The 20,766-nt window shown below is 33.5% G+C and overlaps 1 protein-coding gene across 4 annotated transcripts in view; it reads right to left on the reverse strand.

Moving 5' to 3' along the window:
* Positions 1-427: 427 nt before the first annotated feature.
* Positions 428-20,766, reverse strand: part of LOC105327744 (uncharacterized) — a 75,007-nt gene continuing 54,668 nt past the window's right edge. For 3 of the 4 annotated variants that reach the window (XM_066074985.1, XM_066074981.1, XM_066074982.1), the window contains 29 exons: positions 20,553-20,753; positions 20,249-20,414; positions 19,773-19,944; positions 19,475-19,621; positions 18,932-19,021; positions 18,650-18,756; positions 17,493-17,574; positions 16,981-17,127; positions 16,066-16,239; positions 15,801-15,899; positions 15,573-15,667; positions 15,318-15,468; positions 15,054-15,171; positions 14,607-14,802; positions 14,399-14,465; positions 14,091-14,252; positions 13,736-13,828; positions 13,064-13,243; positions 12,864-12,935; positions 12,643-12,753; positions 11,928-12,149; positions 10,850-10,961; positions 10,504-10,613; positions 9,968-10,054; positions 8,157-8,339; positions 7,947-7,964; positions 4,325-4,425; positions 3,479-3,834; positions 428-3,162 (listed from right to left, as the gene is read on the reverse strand). In XM_066074985.1, coding sequence (XP_065931057.1) covers positions 2,957-3,162; positions 3,479-3,834; positions 4,325-4,425; positions 7,947-7,964; positions 8,157-8,339; positions 9,968-10,054; positions 10,504-10,613; positions 10,850-10,961; positions 11,928-12,149; positions 12,643-12,753; positions 12,864-12,935; positions 13,064-13,243; positions 13,736-13,828; positions 14,091-14,252; positions 14,399-14,465; positions 14,607-14,802; positions 15,054-15,171; positions 15,318-15,468; positions 15,573-15,667; positions 15,801-15,899; positions 16,066-16,239; positions 16,981-17,127; positions 17,493-17,574; positions 18,650-18,756; positions 18,932-19,021; positions 19,475-19,621; positions 19,773-19,944; positions 20,249-20,414; positions 20,553-20,753 — 4,025 coding nt within the window. In that variant the 3' untranslated portion in view covers positions 428-2,956. The remainder of the gene's footprint in view (positions 3,163-3,478; positions 3,835-4,324; positions 4,426-7,946; positions 7,965-8,156; positions 8,340-9,967; positions 10,055-10,503; positions 10,614-10,849; positions 10,962-11,927; positions 12,150-12,642; positions 12,754-12,863; positions 12,936-13,063; positions 13,244-13,735; positions 13,829-14,090; positions 14,253-14,398; positions 14,466-14,606; positions 14,803-15,053; positions 15,172-15,317; positions 15,469-15,572; positions 15,668-15,800; positions 15,900-16,065; positions 16,240-16,980; positions 17,128-17,492; positions 17,575-18,649; positions 18,757-18,931; positions 19,022-19,474; positions 19,622-19,772; positions 19,945-20,248; positions 20,415-20,552; positions 20,754-20,766) is intronic. The other variant, XM_066074983.1, reaches the window with a different exon arrangement.

Here is a 20,766-nt window from a genome sequence, read left to right on the forward strand (position 1 = left end):
ATCAATTTATAAAAAAAAAAGACAATCTTCACAACGTCATTTATACATTATGAGGTCACCTTTTACATTCTTATATTCAATATGATTTCAACTATCTTCCACCTAATTTTTAATGCTTTTTATAAAACTTTAATTTTGGGGGCAAAAAATGCAGAATACCGCACATAGTCCTTTGTTGCAGTTTTCTTAGCAACTATTAATTGCAGATGCTTGAAATTTTAACACACTCTGTTTAGGCATGCTATATGGTTGGATTATTTTTTAACAAAGTCTATGTCCACTTCCTGTTAAATGTTAAATTTGCTTATTGTGTACATTCAAATTTAAGTAGGGGTATCACTGTGAGCGCTGGCTGACAGGTATCTTTTTTATTACTATTATTATTTTTTATACTGCCTTGCATGTATTTTTAACAAAAAAAGTCGGATAACAGAAACGAAAGATTTATTTTTAGCAGAAAATGTTTAACATATATTTGATCAAAATCTTATTATGCACGCCATATTACATTACATAGCTAATACAAATACAACATGTTTGTAATAGATTTCACATTTAAAGTTAAATCATTTATTGCAACATGATCAGACCTTGTACTGAATTCATATTAGTATTTTATAGGAAGGATTAGTTTTAAATAGTTGATACACATTCAAATTAATTGATTTAGTAAAAATGGAGATGTACATAAATCAATTTATATAATTCATTAAAAATAACACATGTACATGGAATGTAATTCTCCAAATGCCAACAATTATAACATGGATCACAAAGACGGAATCATTCATTGTATAAACATGCTTGAGAAGATGGTGTAAAACAGCTTGTAAAAAGCCTTTTTTTTCTTTTTTGCAAAAGAGATTACAATTTGTGTATCACAGCCAGACTGTATAAAGATATTAGTTAAATATACGTATATACAGAATCAAAATGTGTATATTAAGATTTGTCATAGCATCTGTTAAATAAAGTTTATAGACACTACATGAGTAAAGTTATGAGTCGACTAGATTCGGAGTACTATCTATGTTATTTAGATAAAGTCATACCCTGTATTTGGTTTCAAAGAAGTATCAATACATAAATTATTTACATTGTAAATTTTTTTTACTTTTTAAACACTTGTGTATACATGTATATAGTTTTACTTTTTTTTTTTTTGAGAATTCTTGATTATCAAATGTGAGTTTTATTTAAATAAGTAATTACTGTCTAGAAAATGAGTGCATTTTATTTGTTTAAAAAAAACTACATATTGTGGTACATGTATTATAAAAGTATTATTCATTAACTTTAAATAAATCATGATAGGCCTGATTACATACATGCATTAAAGATAGACTTATAAAATTCTCATAATTTTGCATTAAATAATTTCTGTACTGGTTGATGTCCTTCTTTGTAAAATAATATTGGTTAACACTGAATAATTACACTACTTCATTAATACATGTATTTGTATATAAATAAATAAATATATAAAAGAGAAAAAAGATTGGTATCAAAACAAGACATTGGTACAAAGTACTATATAGAGGGAAATATTCGCCCTGTTTTATTTTTGCCCATTTCACCCACCTTGTCATTGGGCAAATTCTACACTGGCTGAATTCAAAACAATTCTCAACTTACTGTTAATTAAAAAGAGTATATCAATTATAAATTCCATTGTCTGTGCAAATTCAAGACAGGGCGTAAATTTTTGCAAGTGTAGAAGGGCAAAAAAAGGATGGGGCAAAAATAACCCTGTAAATAGTATATGAAAAACTGATGTAAATAATTAACAACCATCAGTACAACAGGACGGAACCTTAAGATATCGGTAGATAATAACAAATAATCTACTACAACACAGCTAGCATCAAACATCAATCCCTCAGCTTTTGAAATCTACTACATATGTAAATTGTATCTAGTAAATTTGGATATTAGTTTATCCTTAAGGAGCCAATATTCTATTTAAAGTGGATTACTGGTCAGACATGAAATTTACAATGCCATCATCTAATTTGGTTTGTATACATGGTTAAAAAATCCACCAAAAAGATCCAATCTCTTAGTAATAATGTAATGGAAATTGATTCATGAAATTACAATTGACTTGTGTCACTATACATGATGGTATTGATATAAAATCTGGCTTGGGTTTAAATAAGTATACTTGTAAATCCATCTGATCTGTTGAATGTGTTCCAGTAACCCTCATAAGCAAGGCATAAAGCACAATACAATTTGGAATATGGTAAATCATGTTTATAAAAGTCTTAAATTGAATGCATGTTATTGAGCAGGTTTGAAAAATTTGTTTAGAGCATTCTTAGAGTAGATCAACATATAAAGCAAATTACTAATAAATTAAAGAATAATTCATCTAATATTCATAATAACTTACACTATATGCATACCAAAAAGTACATTGTCAGCAATATCAATACAGTGCATAAGATTTAAAAATAATTAATATCATGAGGCTTTCTGTATCACAGTTATCAGGTTAAAATTTTTATACCCCTCAAATCCCGAGCAAGCATTGAGCAGTAATACATGAAAGGCCCGATATTGTTTCTAAATCCTGATAATCTTTGGATTTTAGACGCTTAATTTTGTTTGAGTAAGATTTCTATGGAATGTTTTTGTGAACCATAGGCATTTTTTTCAAAATGTTTTAAATCAATAAATATATGTTTATCAGCAACAGAAAAGTTATTAATCAAAGTTGTTGTTTTTTAAAAACCTACATACTAGTAAAACAAACACAACAATAAACAGTCCGCCACTGATTCAGTGAATAAAAAGTCACCAGAAAATATTGATACAATATGAACAAAACTTACACAACTGTCAAATTTCTGAGTTTCCTACAAAACATTGCTCGTATTTCTAAATTTCACATGACACAATGTTCCTATATCTGAGTTTCCTATAATAAAATGCTCCTATTTGTGGAGCCTCCCTATTGCAGCACACACGCCTGGCTTTTCTGTCTCCCGGACTTGGAGTAGTTCCTCTGTAGCCGCCTCGCTGTTCCAGCTACATTAGCCATGCTGGTCGAGGCCGTTGAGGTTGTGCTGGAGGTGGGAGATTGAGGTACACTGCTGCTGGGTGATTTCACCTCCGCATTAACATTACCGTTCTGTTTTGTTGGTGGTTTTTCTTCTCCTGAAATAATTGTATCTTTACATAATGTATTTTGAATTACCTGGTAATTAAGATGAAACATTATATTATTTCTTGGTTTGAATTCACGTTTATTTCTGTTACTAAAACAAGAATTTCATTAGGCTTGACCGTAGATTTTTCACCTTATTGTTCTTTCTTTATTACAGTATTGTGCTTTCTTTATTACATTTACATTGCATTTACATTACATTACATTTACTCTTTTGGAAAAAAATTAGCATATAAAAATCATATGTAACAGCATGCACTTTTAATCTAGCAATGGAACCGAAACATCTGTTTACAAAAGCCCTACCCTTAGTCCTTGATGTCTTCTTGGTATCAGACGTTTTCCTCTCATTGACCTTGACATTCCTATTCTGCTCTACTTTCACTTTTTCTTCCTCCACCACTGGTACATCAGGCTCCGCCCTGACTAGGGACGGCTGTCTCCCCATGTTGAGGGACGAGACCTCCCGGTCAGGTTTACCCATCAGGGCAGCGGCCTGGGACGAGGATTTGAGCAGCTCCTTGATCAGCTCATCCTCCTTGTTCAGAATGGTCTGTCCCTGCCCATGGACACTGATGGACCCCACCCCTAGCTTGGTGATCCGGTTTCCTTTGGAGTGCTTCTCACACAGCCATGCAACCTTTCCACTAGGTAAGTGACATCTAATGAAAAGAAAAACCCACAGATTCAAATGGACTGTTTGTTACTTCACACATTAAAACAACAAGAATCCCAAATTCATCTGATTAAATACAACTGAATGAGTATTGAATAGAGTCAAATCATGCAACCATTCCTCCATTTAGCTCTAACATTCTCCGATTTGAGTTATAGAAACATTATTGTTATGAAATATCCCAAACACATTCTTAGTAGTACATAATATCTATTCGAAAATGTTTGCATGATTACTGCCATGGCTGCTAAAAATGTTATAAACTTCTTATAACTGCATTATTGTTTTTGATGAATGCAACAGGTGGTTGGAAGGAATATTATAGAGCAATAGCACAATATATACAGGGCAGTGAAATGGGAGACAACTGAAAACATCAAATAGTTTTGTAACCCATCCCAATGTTGATATTTGAAACTCCATTTTTTCCCTTAATTAATGCAGCTTTTGAATGTTCGATCAGGAAATAAACTTGCCTGTCCAGCTGCCTGATAAACTGCTCATTGTCAATGTGTGAAGACACTAGTTTGTGGACGGCGGTGTAAGCCTTCAGGAAGTTGGAGGTACTCTTTCCCTCCTATAAAAGAAAATCAGCAAGATAATAATATATAGGTATTGAAAATCACCTTCTAATTTTTCAGGTTTTTATCATTTAAATTGATGTTTATCAATTCAGTTATTGTAATTATATTATTCTTAAAACATGTACATATGCAATCAGAGTTCAGTCTTGATAACAAAACTGTGTAAAACTACTTCAGGAAATATTATTACATGTACATCCACACTTATCTTTTTTAATGTTTTCATTTTAGATTGATTTCTTTAAAAAGAAATACACTGTAATTTTACTGGTTCTCTGGCATTAAAACTAAAACGCGTACCAGCAGTTCTACATAATATAACAAATTACATGTACATAATTTGATCAAAAGAATATTATATTTTGTATTACATGTACTATTTCAAGAAAATTACAATTTGTAGACACAGCAAAAAATAACCAACAATTGTTGTTAGCAGAGAACAAATGTCACTAAAATTGATCAACATATGAAATTTAGTGAGCAAATGTTAAGTATCAAACACATGCATGAACTGGGGAAAATAAACATAAAATAAACTATATTCTACCACTAGATATTCTCAATTCACATTTTGCTTTATTATTTCTCATTATTTATAAATACCTCAGGACTCAACTAATGCTCATTCATACAAAGACTTTATTCTCCTTTGACACACTCCCTCTAGCCTATCAGGTTTCAACAAACTGCTAAAAATAAAGGAGCCTACAGGGGTTTTGCATTGCAACAGACCCAGATGTTACGTTGACAAATTATGTGAGCCATTCCAAGTGACTTCTGAATGGAAAAAGGAAGTCAACATTTTTCATTTTAAATCTCCATTAGAAATCTGTTTTGTTCCATTGAAAAATGAAAATGTGACAATGAAGTTATCTTGGATATTTTCCTTTTCATCTATTTCAATTGCACTTTTTTTTTTTTTCTTTTTTTTTTTACAGGTATGTGTATTTTCATTAAAAATTGTCCAACTGTGCTTCATAAATATCTTGGGACAGACAATAATACTACAGACTGTAGATTCCTTATTAAACGTGAGAAAATAATATTTGTGTTAATTGCAAGGAACAACTCTATCTCGCTCTTTTTTTCTGAGAGTTTTGAACATGAGTTATAACAAAAAAAATTGGCTTTCATGATTTCATATTCTAACAATTTGATATAAAAAAATGAATCACAAAATTAAGTAAACTAAGGAATTTACAGTAATTCAAAAAGTAATATTGAAATAAAACAAAAAAAACCTCATAAAACTCTATTTTTAGGCAGGTTTTCTTTAATACTGGAGTACATGGGCTAATTTAAGCATGCGTTGGATTTCAAAATAAGAGGGCCATGGGCCACATCGTCCACCCGAGCAACAATAGCCATACTATAATCAGCTTTATGGAGTCATATACAAAAGCATATATAAACATACATCAAACCCTGAACCCTTTGTGTGGCCTACAAATTGTCCATCAGTCGAAACAATCAAGGATTAACAATATGTAAAGATGCCTATAAGTAATACCTTATATCATAACATTTGAGTTTTTGAAAATAATTTTGAAAAACAAGTTAAGCTTTCCTGGCCAAATGATTTTTGATTAGAAAATTTTTCAAAGATTTTTTTCTTATATAAAATACTCCTGTAATTATGCAAAAATGTAAAAATTTACCCCCCCCCCCCAATTCCTTGTGGCCCTACCCTACCCCTGGGAATCATGATTTGGACAAACTTGAATCTACACTATCTGATGATTCTTACACACAAGTTACAGATTTTCTAGTAAAATGGTGTTTGAGAGGAAGATTTTAATATTTATATTCACTATGTATTCCTTTGTAAAAATTATTTGAACCCCATGGTGGCCTTACCCTACCCCCAGGGATTATGATTTAAACAAACTTGAATCTATACTATCTGAAAATGCTTCCACACAAGTTACAGCATCTCTGGCCAAATGGTTTTTGATAAGAAGATTGCTAAAAGATACCAACAAATTTTAATAATTTTTATTTACTGTATTCCGGTTATTTTTACCTTGTGTAATTTTTGCCCTTTTACACTCTCAAACAGTTTTGCCCCATCTTGAATTCGCCCAGACACATTTGTGTTCAATTGGTTTGATTTGAGACATTAGAATTCGCCCTGTCTTAAATTCACCTGCTGACAACGAGGGCGAAAGGGGCAAAATTAAACGGGGGCAAATATTTCCCTGTATACAGTATCTCCCTTTTAGAGAGAGTGTGGCCCTTCATTTTAATAAACTTGAATCCCCTTCACCTAAGAATGCTCTGTGCAAATTCGGATAAAGTTGGCCCAATTAATGGTTCTGGAGAAGAAGTCAAAAATATAAAAAGTTTACAGACAGACAGACGCTGGACAAAAAGTGATCAGAATAGCTCACTTTTGCTTGCAGCTCAGGTGGGCTAAAAAGGCATCAGATAAAAATAAGACATTTGTAGAATTGTTCAGTTTATGTTTGAGGCAAATTTCAAATATATATGTAGCTCTTTTAATATACATGTAGATAGCATTATTGAAATACACATATGATGAAAAAAACCCAGATGGTTGAGCCAATAATTAAATGAAAATAAATCTCACTGAACAGGAGGAGGAGGGGGTTGAAATAATGGCTTTTAATTTTTTAATTGGGTCAGGGAAGGAGGCACGGGGTGTCATAGTTCTATAATTATTATTATTATACAAAATTTATAAAGCGCCATATATAATTTATATTAAATTACTCTATAGCACTGTACATATAAAAGCTATTGGCATAAAAAGCTAAGAACATAAATAATATACCTAAATACACTAAATTTTAAAAAAACTACATACTTATATAACACTAAATTTTGTTTACATGTAAAAATCAATGCTGTATGTACAACCTAGTTATAAAGCAAGTCCTGGCTACTTATTGTATCCATGCTTATTATTTCTGGTTATATGTCACTATCATTCTTACACCTCTCCAGAAAATAAATAACTCAAACCTTATATTGTTTCACAAATATTTACCAAGCTTTTTTGCTGCAAGGGAAGAAAATTTGAACGGTGTAACATGGGTGTGGACACACTGGTGATTGAGATACATGTACCATGAACACAATAACTCCGTAAAGATTTGCATATTAAAAACTGTTAAGATGGTATGGGACACCTCGAGACATTAATGTGGATGAAAAATACATCCCGGTATTCACTGTATTTGACCTTTAAAGCATTTTAAAAATTCTGAAAGGGATCAAAACTGTAAAAAGCTCCAGCATGTTTTGATCTCATGGCAGACACTATAAACTATTATACTATGCTTTTAAACATCAAAATTGTAAAAGATAAAATGTGTAAGATTACAGCTAGTTGATTTCATTTTTTCTTCAAAAGAAAGTACATCGAAACACTGAGGTGCCCTATACCTCCTTATGTAATGCTGCTAATGAGCAATATAATACTGTCTTTTTTATTTGGTGTTGGAATGGTTTCAAATGTGTACAAATTAACACCTTATTGATGACTTATCTTAGCAATTTGAACCATCTGCATAATTGTAAATAAAATTACAACAGAGTCCTAGATTCACTACTTTAAAAATTCTAAAAAATAAGTTTTGTGAATAAAATTTTTTTGACTACAGTAACTCTCTCTCAAAAAAAAAAAAAAAATCAAAGAATCCCAAATGAATTTAATGAATAATCACATGTAAAATACATTTTTTAAAAAGTAACTTACATAGTCCAAAAAGTTCATGAAGCTTTCTCCCATTTTCCCGTTGAGACACCTCAGTTTGACAGAACTTTGCTTCAGAATGGCGTAGAATCTGGCCAGGAACGGTGCAGCCTCTGTGATGGTGGAAATCACTTCCTCGGCGGTGTTAGTAAACAGGCTGAGGGGCTTGGGGACAAGGTGCCATCCCTAACATAATGAACAGAAATATACAATGAATGATCCAAGGCTGCAGAGAGTTTGCAGCAGCCCTACAAGGACACTGCACCTTCACTGATATGTGTATTTCACCTGATTTTTATATATTTTGATATCATTAAGTTTTAATGACTTCTTCAATATTAACAAGAGGCCCATGGGCCACATCGCTCAACTGAACAATAATAGACACCTTTATGAAGTCGTATCAAAATACTATGGAATCATTTAAATTCCTGGGGTCAATTTTTGTGGATTTTGGATTTTTTTCTTATTCGTGGGGATATATTTTCGTGAATGCATTAGTTTTCAGTAAAAACAATTACTCTTTCTAAATTTGTTTTAGTTCCAGGATGTAAATTCGTTGGGGTGGGCTACCCATGAAAACAACGAAAATTAAGCCAACATGCAATCTAATAATTCCACAGTATCAGGACAATGAATAAGTAAAACAGATCCCATTTTAAAAGATTTCCAAAATTGATGATCTTATGCTGAGCCGCTTTTGTAACTGGATGATTTCATAATTATATCACATATTGAGCATTGCCATTCTCAAAAAGATCTTAAACTGTTCATATGAATATAAACCTACATCACACTTTGAACCCCTTGTGTGGCCAAAGAATTATCCTGGGCCACAGCCTAAACAACTGAGAATCAACAAGTGTCAATAGTAATACTATATACAATATATTTTTAAGAATGATCAAATTTATTTCCTAGGTGAAAATTCACCCCCCCCCCCAATTGTAGTCTCATCCTTTTTATGGCCCCCTTTGCAGAAGATAAACATATTGAAATGAAATTTGATGTACAGGTTTATGATAATATCTAGATCAAGTTCCATGTTAGGTACGATCGAGAAATTTTTGACTGAGTTATGCCCCTTGGACGTAAAAAAATTCCAATTACTTGCAGGTTCTGTTCATTTTCTTCGCAGAGGATACAAATACTGTAATGAAATTTGATATACAGGTTTATCCTGATAATATCTAGATTAAGATTGATTTTTGGTAAGATTGAGCTATTTTCAACAAAATTATGCCTCATTAACTTACAAAAATTGCAGTTTCAGTTCATTTTCTTTGCAGAGGTTGTACTTACTGAAATGAAATTTGATATACAGATTTACCATACTATTATCTAGGTCACATTTAATTTTGGGTACAATCTACCAATTTTTGGCAGAGTTATGTGCATTGGTCTTAGAAAAATTCCAGGTAATTGCAGTTTTCGTCCATTTTCTTCTTTTATGAAGATTTTTAGATTTTTCTCTATATATTCCTTTGTAAAAATTGAACCCCATTGTGGCCCCACCCTACCCCCTGGGGATCATGATTTGAAGAAACTTAAATCTACACTACCTGAAAATGCTTCCACACAAGACTTAATTATCTCCCTTTGAAAGAGACTGAAATGTAAGAAGTTTACAAACGGATGGACAGATGGACACCATACAAAAAGTGATTAGAATAGCTCACTTGAGCTTTCAGCTTAGGTGAGCTAATAATTTCAGAAAAAAATCTTTATTCCAGGTGTTGTAAATATGTGTGCAGGAAATAATAAAAAAAAAACCTACAGGAGGTGGGAGTTAGTGATGGAGAGAAAGCATTTACCTCTTCATGTTCACACAGGAGTCGTACACAGAAGTCCTCCGACTGCCATTCCTCATCGTCATCCTGCTGATCCGCCAACAACACAGCCTGGTAAATAAATAAATGAACAGTTTACAGCCTGACAAATAGATCATGAACAAGTTACAGCCTAACAATAATTTACAAGCTATCATAAAGATCATGAACAATTTACAGCCTGAAAAAAAGATCATGAACATTTTACAGCCTGAAAAATAGATCATGAACAATTTACAGCCTGAAAAATAGATCATGAACAATTTACAGCCCAGCAAATGAATCATGAATAATCTACAGTCTGCCAAATAAATCGGGAACAATTTTTCAGCCTAAGAAATAATCATAAGCAATAAATCTTGAACAGTGTCCATCCAAACAAATAGATCATGAACAGTTTACTGCCTTACAAATAGATTGTTTACAGCTGAAAAATGAACAGTTTGTTGCCAATAACAATACTAAAAGGATTGGGAATGAAATGATGATTTAAGAATATAAACAAAATTTGGAAGTTTTACCTTAACTCTGTCTTTGTTTAAGTTACTGGCTCGAGTCAGAATGGATTTGGATGCTGTTTTGGGTCTTTCAACAGATGTTGCCTGGACTTCAGGACCTTTTGGTTTATTGACTGAAATTATAAGCCAATATTAATTGCACTGACCAAAATTACAAGCACAAGCATGTTTTAATGGCATACATGTATTTTTTTTTTTAAATACTGATAAATTTTTAAAATTTTTTGACACATTATGAAATAAAGAATAAACTTCTTTATACAAGATGAACTAAATATTACAGCCATTTAAATAAGATGTTACATCCAATATTAATTCATTTTTATTTAACATGACAAAATATATTTACCTGATCGGACAAAATCAAACACAAATAATCGTGGCATCAGTTGAAGGTCAAGCTGTTGTGTCATGGTGATGACATGCCTCATAAATTTTCTTTGAATAAGCTCGTACTCTTCCTACAAATATTTCATCAGAAAGTTTTACAATGGCGATTGTTGAAACGTTAAATTAAAATCTGAATATCACAGATTATGAATTGTACAGTTTTAACAGAATACCCCCCCCCCCCCCTTAAGGTCGGTATTGGGACCTATGCACAGGGTATTGCTCATCGCTGTCATAAACGCAAATGCAATGCAAAATGTTCAAATATAAAGTTTAGGGAATTACTTATCATAAATTTTTTTAAGTGAAATGAACCCTTAGAATAATGTTCAGAAATATTTTCCTAATAATTTTGCAGTTTCTCCAAAATTAATGTTATCCACGTCATAGTCAACGTCTTACAATGACATCAGTTGAAACTTACATAACAATTGACAAAAAAATGTCTTGAATTTTTTATTGCAGTGTCAATAGTTAAATTTGAAAATATAATTTGCAAAATAAAAACATGCACGATCCTTTTAGTCCTGTGTGAGTGGAAAAGTATCTTTTACAAATAAAATTAAAATTGATTCATAAACATCCTTTTATTCTAAACAATTCTATTTGTAAAATGGCTGGCAAGACACATTTAATAGACCAAACTATGAGGGCGATAGCATGAAAACTATCTCATCAATTTCATTTTAATTTGGCAAAAAGTTTACTTCTACGTTCACCTTCACAGAAAATTAAAACAAAATAGTATGTTTGTAATTTTTTACACATTAAATTGAAAATGATAACCCTTTTTTTCTACATAATCCTATATAAAATGAGGGGGATGATTCGGACATATACGAGCAAAATTTTAGCGCAGTAAAAAGTATCTTGTCAATTTACTTTATATTTTGCACTTAATTTACTCATAAGATGACCTTTTAATAGAAAAAATTAAAGGAAACCGTATGTTTGGAATATTCTCCCCCGTGTCTCCCTAATAAAAATACTTCATCAACCAAATTGGCAACTGCAAGCTCACTCTACTAAATTAGTACCTGATAAGAATGTTTTTCATTTGTGGCTTTCTTATCACTATATTCCTGTTTTCTCCTCTTTTTAGCATCCTTTTTCTTCTTCTCTTCCGACAAAATTTCATCTGTATATGTTGGCAGAACATCAATCACAAATTTGTGCAGGGCTTCATACCCCTCTGGATTTTCTTTCTGCATGTACACTTTGTTAGCTCCTTTATCGGATCGCCTCATCAGTAAACTAACCTAAGCAAGTAAAGACAAAATTTATAATTTCTGCAAACTTTAAAACCCAGAATCAGTCTCAGTAGCTATCCATCCATTGAAAATCATGCTGGATTAAAACCTACAGTTTCTGCTTATTTTTACATGGTGTATCCTTAGACATGCTGTACAACTGTAGATTTTAGTATCAGCTTTAGATTTTATGGGATGTACAGGTGTCTAATCAAGGAAGAACATTTTTCAAGTGTTATAATTCTCATCAGATAAGCATGCACCATTCAGACAAGTTTTAATTGCTAATCTTGGTAAAGAATGAAATATAAACATAATCATTTCATTTGTACTCCACAGATATGTTCATTCCATGGTAATAAATTCACAATTTATCAACAGACATAAACTTATCAAAAATTCATCAATAAACAGATGAGTAAAATCTACTAGCCCCGTTAAAAATTGAGTACAAGTTTTGTTAAGTTGGAAATTTTTAAATATATTCATCATGCACTCTCACCTCTGACCTCTTCCACTTGTCACCGGTTCCTACCACAACCACCACCAGTGGTAGATTCATGTTACACACAGCAAATCTCAGCTCCATCATGCAGGCATCTGATTCCACATACTGCAAAGAAATGGAAATATGAATGTTGGTGTATTACATCTAACTTCTAGGATCTTAAATTGGAAACTCAATAATTATATTGATCTCAACATCAGTCTCGACCAACTTACCTCATCTGAGACACAAGCAACAATGACTTTACAGTTCTGAAGTCCAATAGCAATTTCCTGGTAGAGACCATACTGTAATAAAAATACAACAGTGTAAGAAAAGGCTATCAAAACAAAAGCATAGTAAAATTACATTAAAGTTGCTGGATGAAATTTAAACTTTTTATCTCTCTTTAAAAATTTGTCTGAAAACCACCAACTTTTCCCATCTGTTCAATGTCCAGCCAACAGGATAACCCTTTCTTTTCCAGGAATTCCTTGATCTTTCTTGGATCTCCATAGCCCAGGGCTCCATGCCTGGCCTGGGTGCCGTTATTAACTGCTTCTTGGGAGTTTTGCCAGCAGTAACTGATGAATATGTCTGGATGGTCTGACTTCATCTGAATTTGAAACAAGAAATATTTGAAATGTTCATGTAGCCACATTTTGTCTAAGATGTTCTTCAGATCCTTTGTGTGATGACCCCCAGGTGAAATGAAACCCAATGTTGGGAATTTATTTAAACCCAGGGTCTGATGACCTTGACATGAAACATTAAACATGGTGTCACCAGGACAACTCATGACCTTTGTCCTTTATCATAAGATAGGGTCACCCTATGGTCAAGGCCATCCTGTGAATTAAATCTGATTAGGTCGGAAATGACAGTGCATGGACAGTGCATTGACTGTGCTATTGACCAACCAATCTACATAAGCAAACCAATTTACTTCTTTGGCAAAGAGAATGTGAAGTAAAGACAAATCTTTAAAAATAATCAATAACAATACCGTCTAAAACAGATGTTTTTAGATTGCCATACTTGGATGACAAAGAATTTGAATCATTTTCCTTCAACTTCAATATGTATAAACAATAGATATGAGACTAACCAACTCCAACCCAGCAATGTGATCCTCCACTATATCTTTAAGATCATTGATCTTTGTTGCAAATCTCTCTGGGGTCCTGATCATGCACATTTTCTGTAACAATGAATTCATAGTATCAATATCCCAACTGAATGCTGTATAAAAAAACCCCAAAAAAGTAAACTACTTTGACTTTGTATAACAAATATGAAGTCATTAATATCTATTAAGGTTAAAATTGTTGGCACACAATGAAACAGAGGAAAAACCAACATTCCCCCTTCTCTCTTTCTTGATATTGGGAGTGAAAAAAATTACATCCAATTGCGACATGCTCTCTCATAATTTACAAGTAGATCCAGTTTTCAGAACTTACTGGCTGTCCTATCTTCATGCCGAGTTCCGAGTGCTTCCACTGCAGACTCTCTCTGATGACAGCGATGGCAAACTTCTTGAAGAGCTGCTCCTTGATGTACAGAAACATGTCTCGACACTTCTCATCCTGCTCAAACTGGTCAGAGACGCAGCAAACCACCACCTGAATAATTAAAACAAAACGAATCTTAACATTCTAATCACCACATAAAATGGGTAGATAGAGGTTTGATTCAAGGAAATTTCTAAGGCTTGAAAAGGAACTTCTTTTATATAATTCCTTAACATTTGAATGGGAAAATTAAATACCTTGCAGTTTTTCACAGCTAGAGTCAGCTCATCCAATTTGGCTGTTTCAAGGTCATCGTGCATGTACCTGCAAACAACAAATAAACAAGTTATTCAGTACTTTATTTAACAACCTGAGCTAGTACCCTTTATAAAGCACAAAATGTTTTAATACATGTAATCACAAAAAATGTCAGAACACCCTAAAACATGTACATAAAATTCTTACACAGAAAATCCCCAGTTCTTGAGTTCTTCACGGATTTTAAATGGGTCGATGCCTGGGTTGCTGTCAGAGGGGATGTCGGCGGAGCAGTAGAGAACCACCACGTCGTACTGCATGGCATTGTTAATGGACTGGAGGGCACTGATGCTGTGCTGGAGGTGAATGTCAAAGTCAGAGTCCTTGTCCTCTGGCATCATGGCTGGGCAAAGAAATAACAAATTAATTTTGGGGGTCGGGGTAGGGGGGTGTTTGCTTAGAAGATCCAAAAAATTTGAAAACAAATGAACCAGTTGAGCTTTTCACCATTTTTTAAAAATAATATTTGTACTTAATATTGTGCAGCTTAATACCAGCTACAGTGTGCCTAGCCAAAAGTGGATAATTCATAACGGAACTTTGATTGGATATGCATGATATCCAGTCTCTGTGTTTATCATAATCAGTACATACCCAGTAGCTGACCCATGGACACAGTGTGGAAGTACTTGGTGCACTGTAGGAAGGGGGCCTTTAGATCTTTGGCTCTGCGTATTAGTTCTGCTTTAAACAAACATGGATCCTTTGTTCCCTTTATTTAAATAAGAAAATTAAGAAGTAATTCTTCCAGGCCGGTATGCAATAAAAAAAAAAACTCTATCAAAAATCTCAAATTTAAAAAACGTGCGATTAGTTTTGTTAAAATTTTACCAGGTCCTTCTTTAGGTCACTACATACCTCTTTGCTGATGCAGTCTGGACAGGGTACAAAATAATCGTAGACCACGCCATGGAAGGATTCCAGGATCAAGCTCTCAAACACTTCGTGGACCAGCAGTAAAATGTTCTCAGGTCTGGGGCCTTGGACCAAGACTGTCAACTCAGAGTCACTGAAACAATTCCAGAGCATGTGATAACAATGAGGCTTTCTCATGTCTACCACTGATTCATACAATCTAAATATGGATACTTGTTACATATCTATCGGACTTACTTTTCTTGTCTTATCAAGGCTAAATGCTTGTTCTTTTTCAAGTAAGAGCCATTTTTCCAGATGATCTTTCCATCAGAAAAGTTGAACAGCCTGACCTGTAAAAGCCAACAAAACACCATGTCTCAAATCTCCTACACACAGATTACATACTACTGCAGATCAAATATGTATTTGTCATTTTGTACTGCTTATAAAACTCCTGCGTATTCATCTGAGAACCAGACTTACCTGTGCTCTGTTAAATAGACCTGCTGGTAGATAGGCAAACTTGTACAACATCTTGTTCTCTCTGATGCCATGTTCCATATCTACAGCAGGCCACTGAAGCTGAAAAAAAAGTCCCAAAAATAAAACCGATATCAAATACATGTATAAGCTAAGTCAATAAAATGTCTGGAAAACTGAGAGACAGATAAGAATTGGAATTTTTTGGCCATTTTAAGGTGGGCCATAGACTAGCTGTATAAGAAATGGATGAGTTATACGGATATACCTCAGTGGGTTGTTCTAATGGCAGCAGACAAGGAACAATGTTGATGGGTTTTCCTGGGAGGGGGAAGGTCAAATCAAACTCCTCAGTCAAACTCAACAACCAGTTGTGTAGGCTCTCATCATAGCTTTTCCAAACGTCCTTAATGTGTTCATGAAGGAATCGACCGTCATGATTCTGAAAATTGAAAATTTATGAAAAATTGATTCATTTATTTTGAAGAAAATTAAAATAAGTGTAACTGATCATTTATATTAAGTTCATTGGTTCAAATCCAATCAGGGTTCCTTATGCCAAATCATTATACCATAATAATCAGTTTGACAATCTAGTTTTACAATTCAATTACTATTTCAACCATGAAAATTATCAACGTACGTACCCCTTAAAAGTCTATCTTAATATATTCCTTTGAACAAAACCTATCAAAATATCTAAGATTTTTTAGGGGCAGGCTGGTCCTGGAGGTTTTCTAGACCAAAAACCATGCAGAAATATATCATTTTACTGAGAAAATGCTGTTTTAGTCAACTTTGAAGATTAATAATAAAATTGCAAGAACAATATGATAGGTTCAAAATCAAAATCGAAAAATTTAGAAATATGTACTACAGAAAATAACAAAAAAACTTTTGATTTCTCAAAAGTGATTTTTTCCAGGAAATCCATCTCCCCTATAGGTCAATTCATTTGCTATTCACAAGAGATCCTTTCAAGTGAGACACCCAAATATTACAATTTAACCGCAACAGGCAACCAAAGTTGGGGCCGAATTTCTAAACTGAATTATGAAGGACTGTCCCAAGATTCGGTGAAGATCGTCGCAAGTCCAAGTATCGAGCTGAGCTGAATCTTTGCCAAGATTATGGCTAGACAAGACTGATGGTACATTGATGATACAATAACGAGGCTGGTTACCTGGATGGGGGACTGTTTGACTGACACCACACAGGCCATCACATTGACGATCCACTGTGGATTGATCACCACCTTGTCCCGCAGGAAGTCATTATCAAAGTACTGCACAGTCCCAAGGTCGTCTAGGAATTTAATGGCCTGCTTCACCTGATAGCATACAATAGTCAACATTTATCAGATCTCTAATAGGTCAACTTTGTCCAACAATACAGATTCCTTATTAAATGTGAGGAATTTATATCTGTGTAAAACCTATAAAAGTATGATTTTATTGCCTTTTTTACAAAAATTGACTTATATGTTTGATACGTTAGTAAAGAATTACTATGCTGAGTAATTCATTTAGAATTGGGGTATATTATTACATGCATAAAATAAACCATCTTTGTGATGTAGAAAAATAATTGTTATTGTTGATATAACCAACATTTAACATCATCTCATAAGCACATAGCACAGCACTTTTTAACAGTCTTGGAAGTTAAACACACTGATATGTAACTCATCCTTACATCTTTATCATCAAAAATTCCATGTTCCATTGCAAAATCCTCAATGACACTGTAATCCAATATGCTTTGCTTTGTTCGTTCACTGCAGCCAAAAATAAAAAAAATCATATTTTACCACATTACAATTTGAAAAAAAAAATCTATTGTTAGTAGCATTTTTATAATCTGCTTTAAAGTGCACAAAATTGCAATTTCTATTCTATTGTATTCGTTTCGTAAATTCACCAGTACATGTACTTTGAGACAGACCCTTAAAATAATATTACAAAAGAGTTTGAGAATGTTACACATCACCCCTGTGAATGTGTTCGGAATGTTTTCTTTATCTTTGCTAAGTATGTAATAAATCCAGAGGTGATCGAATGAAAGTTCACTTTACCGAGATTTGTTCAGTTCCTGTGAAATTTCGAGCGGAAGTATAAGTGTTCGGATAATATTCTCAAAATACGTAAGTACTGGTCGATTTTCTTATCATATCCTACTTTGATTTATGTTAAAACATCAACATCTTTTAAGATGTATCTCTAATTTCATCATCCAGCGGTTTTTTAAATTAAACGATGGTATTCAGAACAGAGTTATCGTTCGTGTTCAACCACGTGTAGAGTGGTTGATAATATAAACATTGGGATGCTTAATAAAATCATACCCATGTTTGATGCTTGTGGTGTGCAATACCATGTTTTAAAAAAAATAATGGGTGAACGTTTTGCATAAAAACTTAGTATATCGAGCCATTTTCAAGAAACATTCTGCATAAAATAGTACAGCCTGTTTCACTATTGATGTTATTACTAGGTCAGGCGCGGATCGAAAATTAATTCTTAAGGGGGGTCTTTTTGTATTGTCACATTTATTTCTAGAACACATTTTACCCACCAATTTATGAAGATAAAGTTTAAAATCAATAAACCTCTATAATTTATATTTGACTACAAGTACCCAGATTCTCTAAAATAGACTATAAACACGAGGCACGATTTTTACTGTGAAACTGAAAGGGTCAAATAAAACCACGTGATCTAAAATTTAAATGACAATAACATTCGCAGGGGTGCACATGATTGAAAAATAAAGTGTTTTTCTATTGGGTTTTAAGGCACCCCCCCCCCCCCCCCTCAAGTCAGCCTCCTAAATATTTCTTTCATCCAACTTACCCCAGGATCTGTTTCTCCAGGTTGAGCCAGACTTGAGGAATTTTCTCTCCCATGTAGGACTGGCTCAGTGTAACTGACAGCAGTTCTTTCTGAAGCTCAGGGATTTTCTGTAAAAGATAATGTTTAATATAGTGAGATTTCTTCTTTTCAATGTTTATTTTATCTATTATAATTTTACAAAAAAATCACAAATCTTTTTTTTTTTAAAACAATGGGAGATTTGATATTATATTCAAATCTTCCAGTGTCCAAAATTTACTGGTTTTTGAGTCAACTACTTACACTTCCTGTGAGAGAGCTGACGTAATGGAAACTCTGGATCTGGGGATACCTTGATTTTAAATCTTTCTCAGGAATTTCTTGCTTTGGAACCTGTAAATATATAAAACAATGTATATCATGATGAATCAATCAAAAAGGTGGGAAATCTTAAACTGTATAATTAATTCAAGTATGGGTTAGGCAAAAAGATTTTTCTTTGTTTCTCAGGCACTGTTGCATCAGGTCAAATGCTGTTGCATTTATTAATTTCACTGCCATACCAAAAAACTTAATTTTTAAATTTTAGTTAAAAAATTTAGTTATTCCCATTTGCATATCTTGCAATAAAACATGTTTGTCATGGGTATACATGTATCTTAAATCACTTCACCACCGATTCTAAAGATTAAAACCATTATTGGCCTTATATTGGATAACAGATTTATACAACAACACCAATTCTTTTTGTTAGCTGGTCATTAAGGAAAATATCAAATTGTCAAGCAAAAAAAGAATTAAGTTCCTTTGCATGTATTGGTGATGCCATTTAGCATTATACTTTACCTGATCAGATTGTGTCCCTATGACCAGAATGGGCGTGTCAGGTGCGTGACAAGCGATGGAGCTCAACCAAAAATCCAATCCAGCATGTTCAAATCCCATTCTCATGTTCCACAGCAACATGTACACAGCTCTCTTGGACATGAAAAACTGTGCAAGGAAATTGAAAAACAAAAAAAATCAAATACTTATTCAATGCTTAAATAATTGAATTCAACAAATTATTTTTTATACAGAGAGAGAGAGAGAGAGAGAGAGAGAGAGAGAGAGAGAGAGAGAGAGAGAGAGAAGGTCAGTATACCTGATGAGTGTTGTAATACACTGTCTGTCCAGCAAAGTCCCAGGCAGAGAAAGTGATGTCCAGTCCATCCTCTGACTTAACGGTCCACGTCTTGATGTCGATTCCGTCCGTTAGCTGAGCATTCTGAGTACCTGCTGTTTTCTTAGAGGAGCTCATTAAGGCTTGCAGCAAGCTTGTGAAAGAAAACATAAAAAAAAAATCAAATTCACGTTAAGGTTCGTTATTCCTTTCAAAACAGTAGAGAAAGGTAAAAGAGCTGAACACCTTGTTTGAATTTCTATCTGAACTACTTGAATGGCAGTTTGCATGTTTGCATAGTTATTTTGACTGAACAATCATATTGCTCTCAATGATAAATGAAACTTAAATTTACAACCTTCTTCCTTGGAAGTAAATTATTAATTGTATAACTGCAATATTGCAAATATATTTTTTAAATAGTTCATATAATGTGAGATAGAATAACAGAGTCTCACCTTGTTTTGCCGGCTTCACCAAGACCCACAAACATGAGTTTAGTCCTCCGACACTCTGTAAAACCTCCGTGAAGTCTTTTTAAGTAAGCCTTCACTGACTCAAATCCACGACCAACGACCTCTAGGGGAGGAGTTCTCAAAGACGGACAACTGAGCAAGTTTAATTCTGAAACCAAAGTTTTAATGATACTGAAAAGTTGGTGGGTTGGGGGGCAATAATGACACTAAGTAACACATTAAAAAAAAAACCTTCACAAATACACTTGTATCTAGACATTCAGTATAGAAATAAAGCTCCACATACTCTTGAGGTTAGGGTTGAGCCCTAAGGGGGCTGCTATGCTCTGAAGCATCAAACAGTGAGTGAGACTGAGCACAAGCAGGTTGCTCAGGTTTTCAATGTCTGCTGGTACTGCCTGAATACCCTGGTTATCTAAATAAAGCTCCTGTAGGTTCTTTAACTGAAAGATGACTGGAGGAATTCCTCCACTTTTCAAGTTGCTTCCTGTTAAAGAATA

The sequence above is a fragment of the Magallana gigas genome, chromosome 2 (genome assembly GCF_963853765.1).
Source record: "Magallana gigas chromosome 2, xbMagGiga1.1, whole genome shotgun sequence".
Classification (NCBI taxonomy): Eukaryota; Metazoa; Mollusca; class Bivalvia; order Ostreida; family Ostreidae; genus Magallana; species Magallana gigas.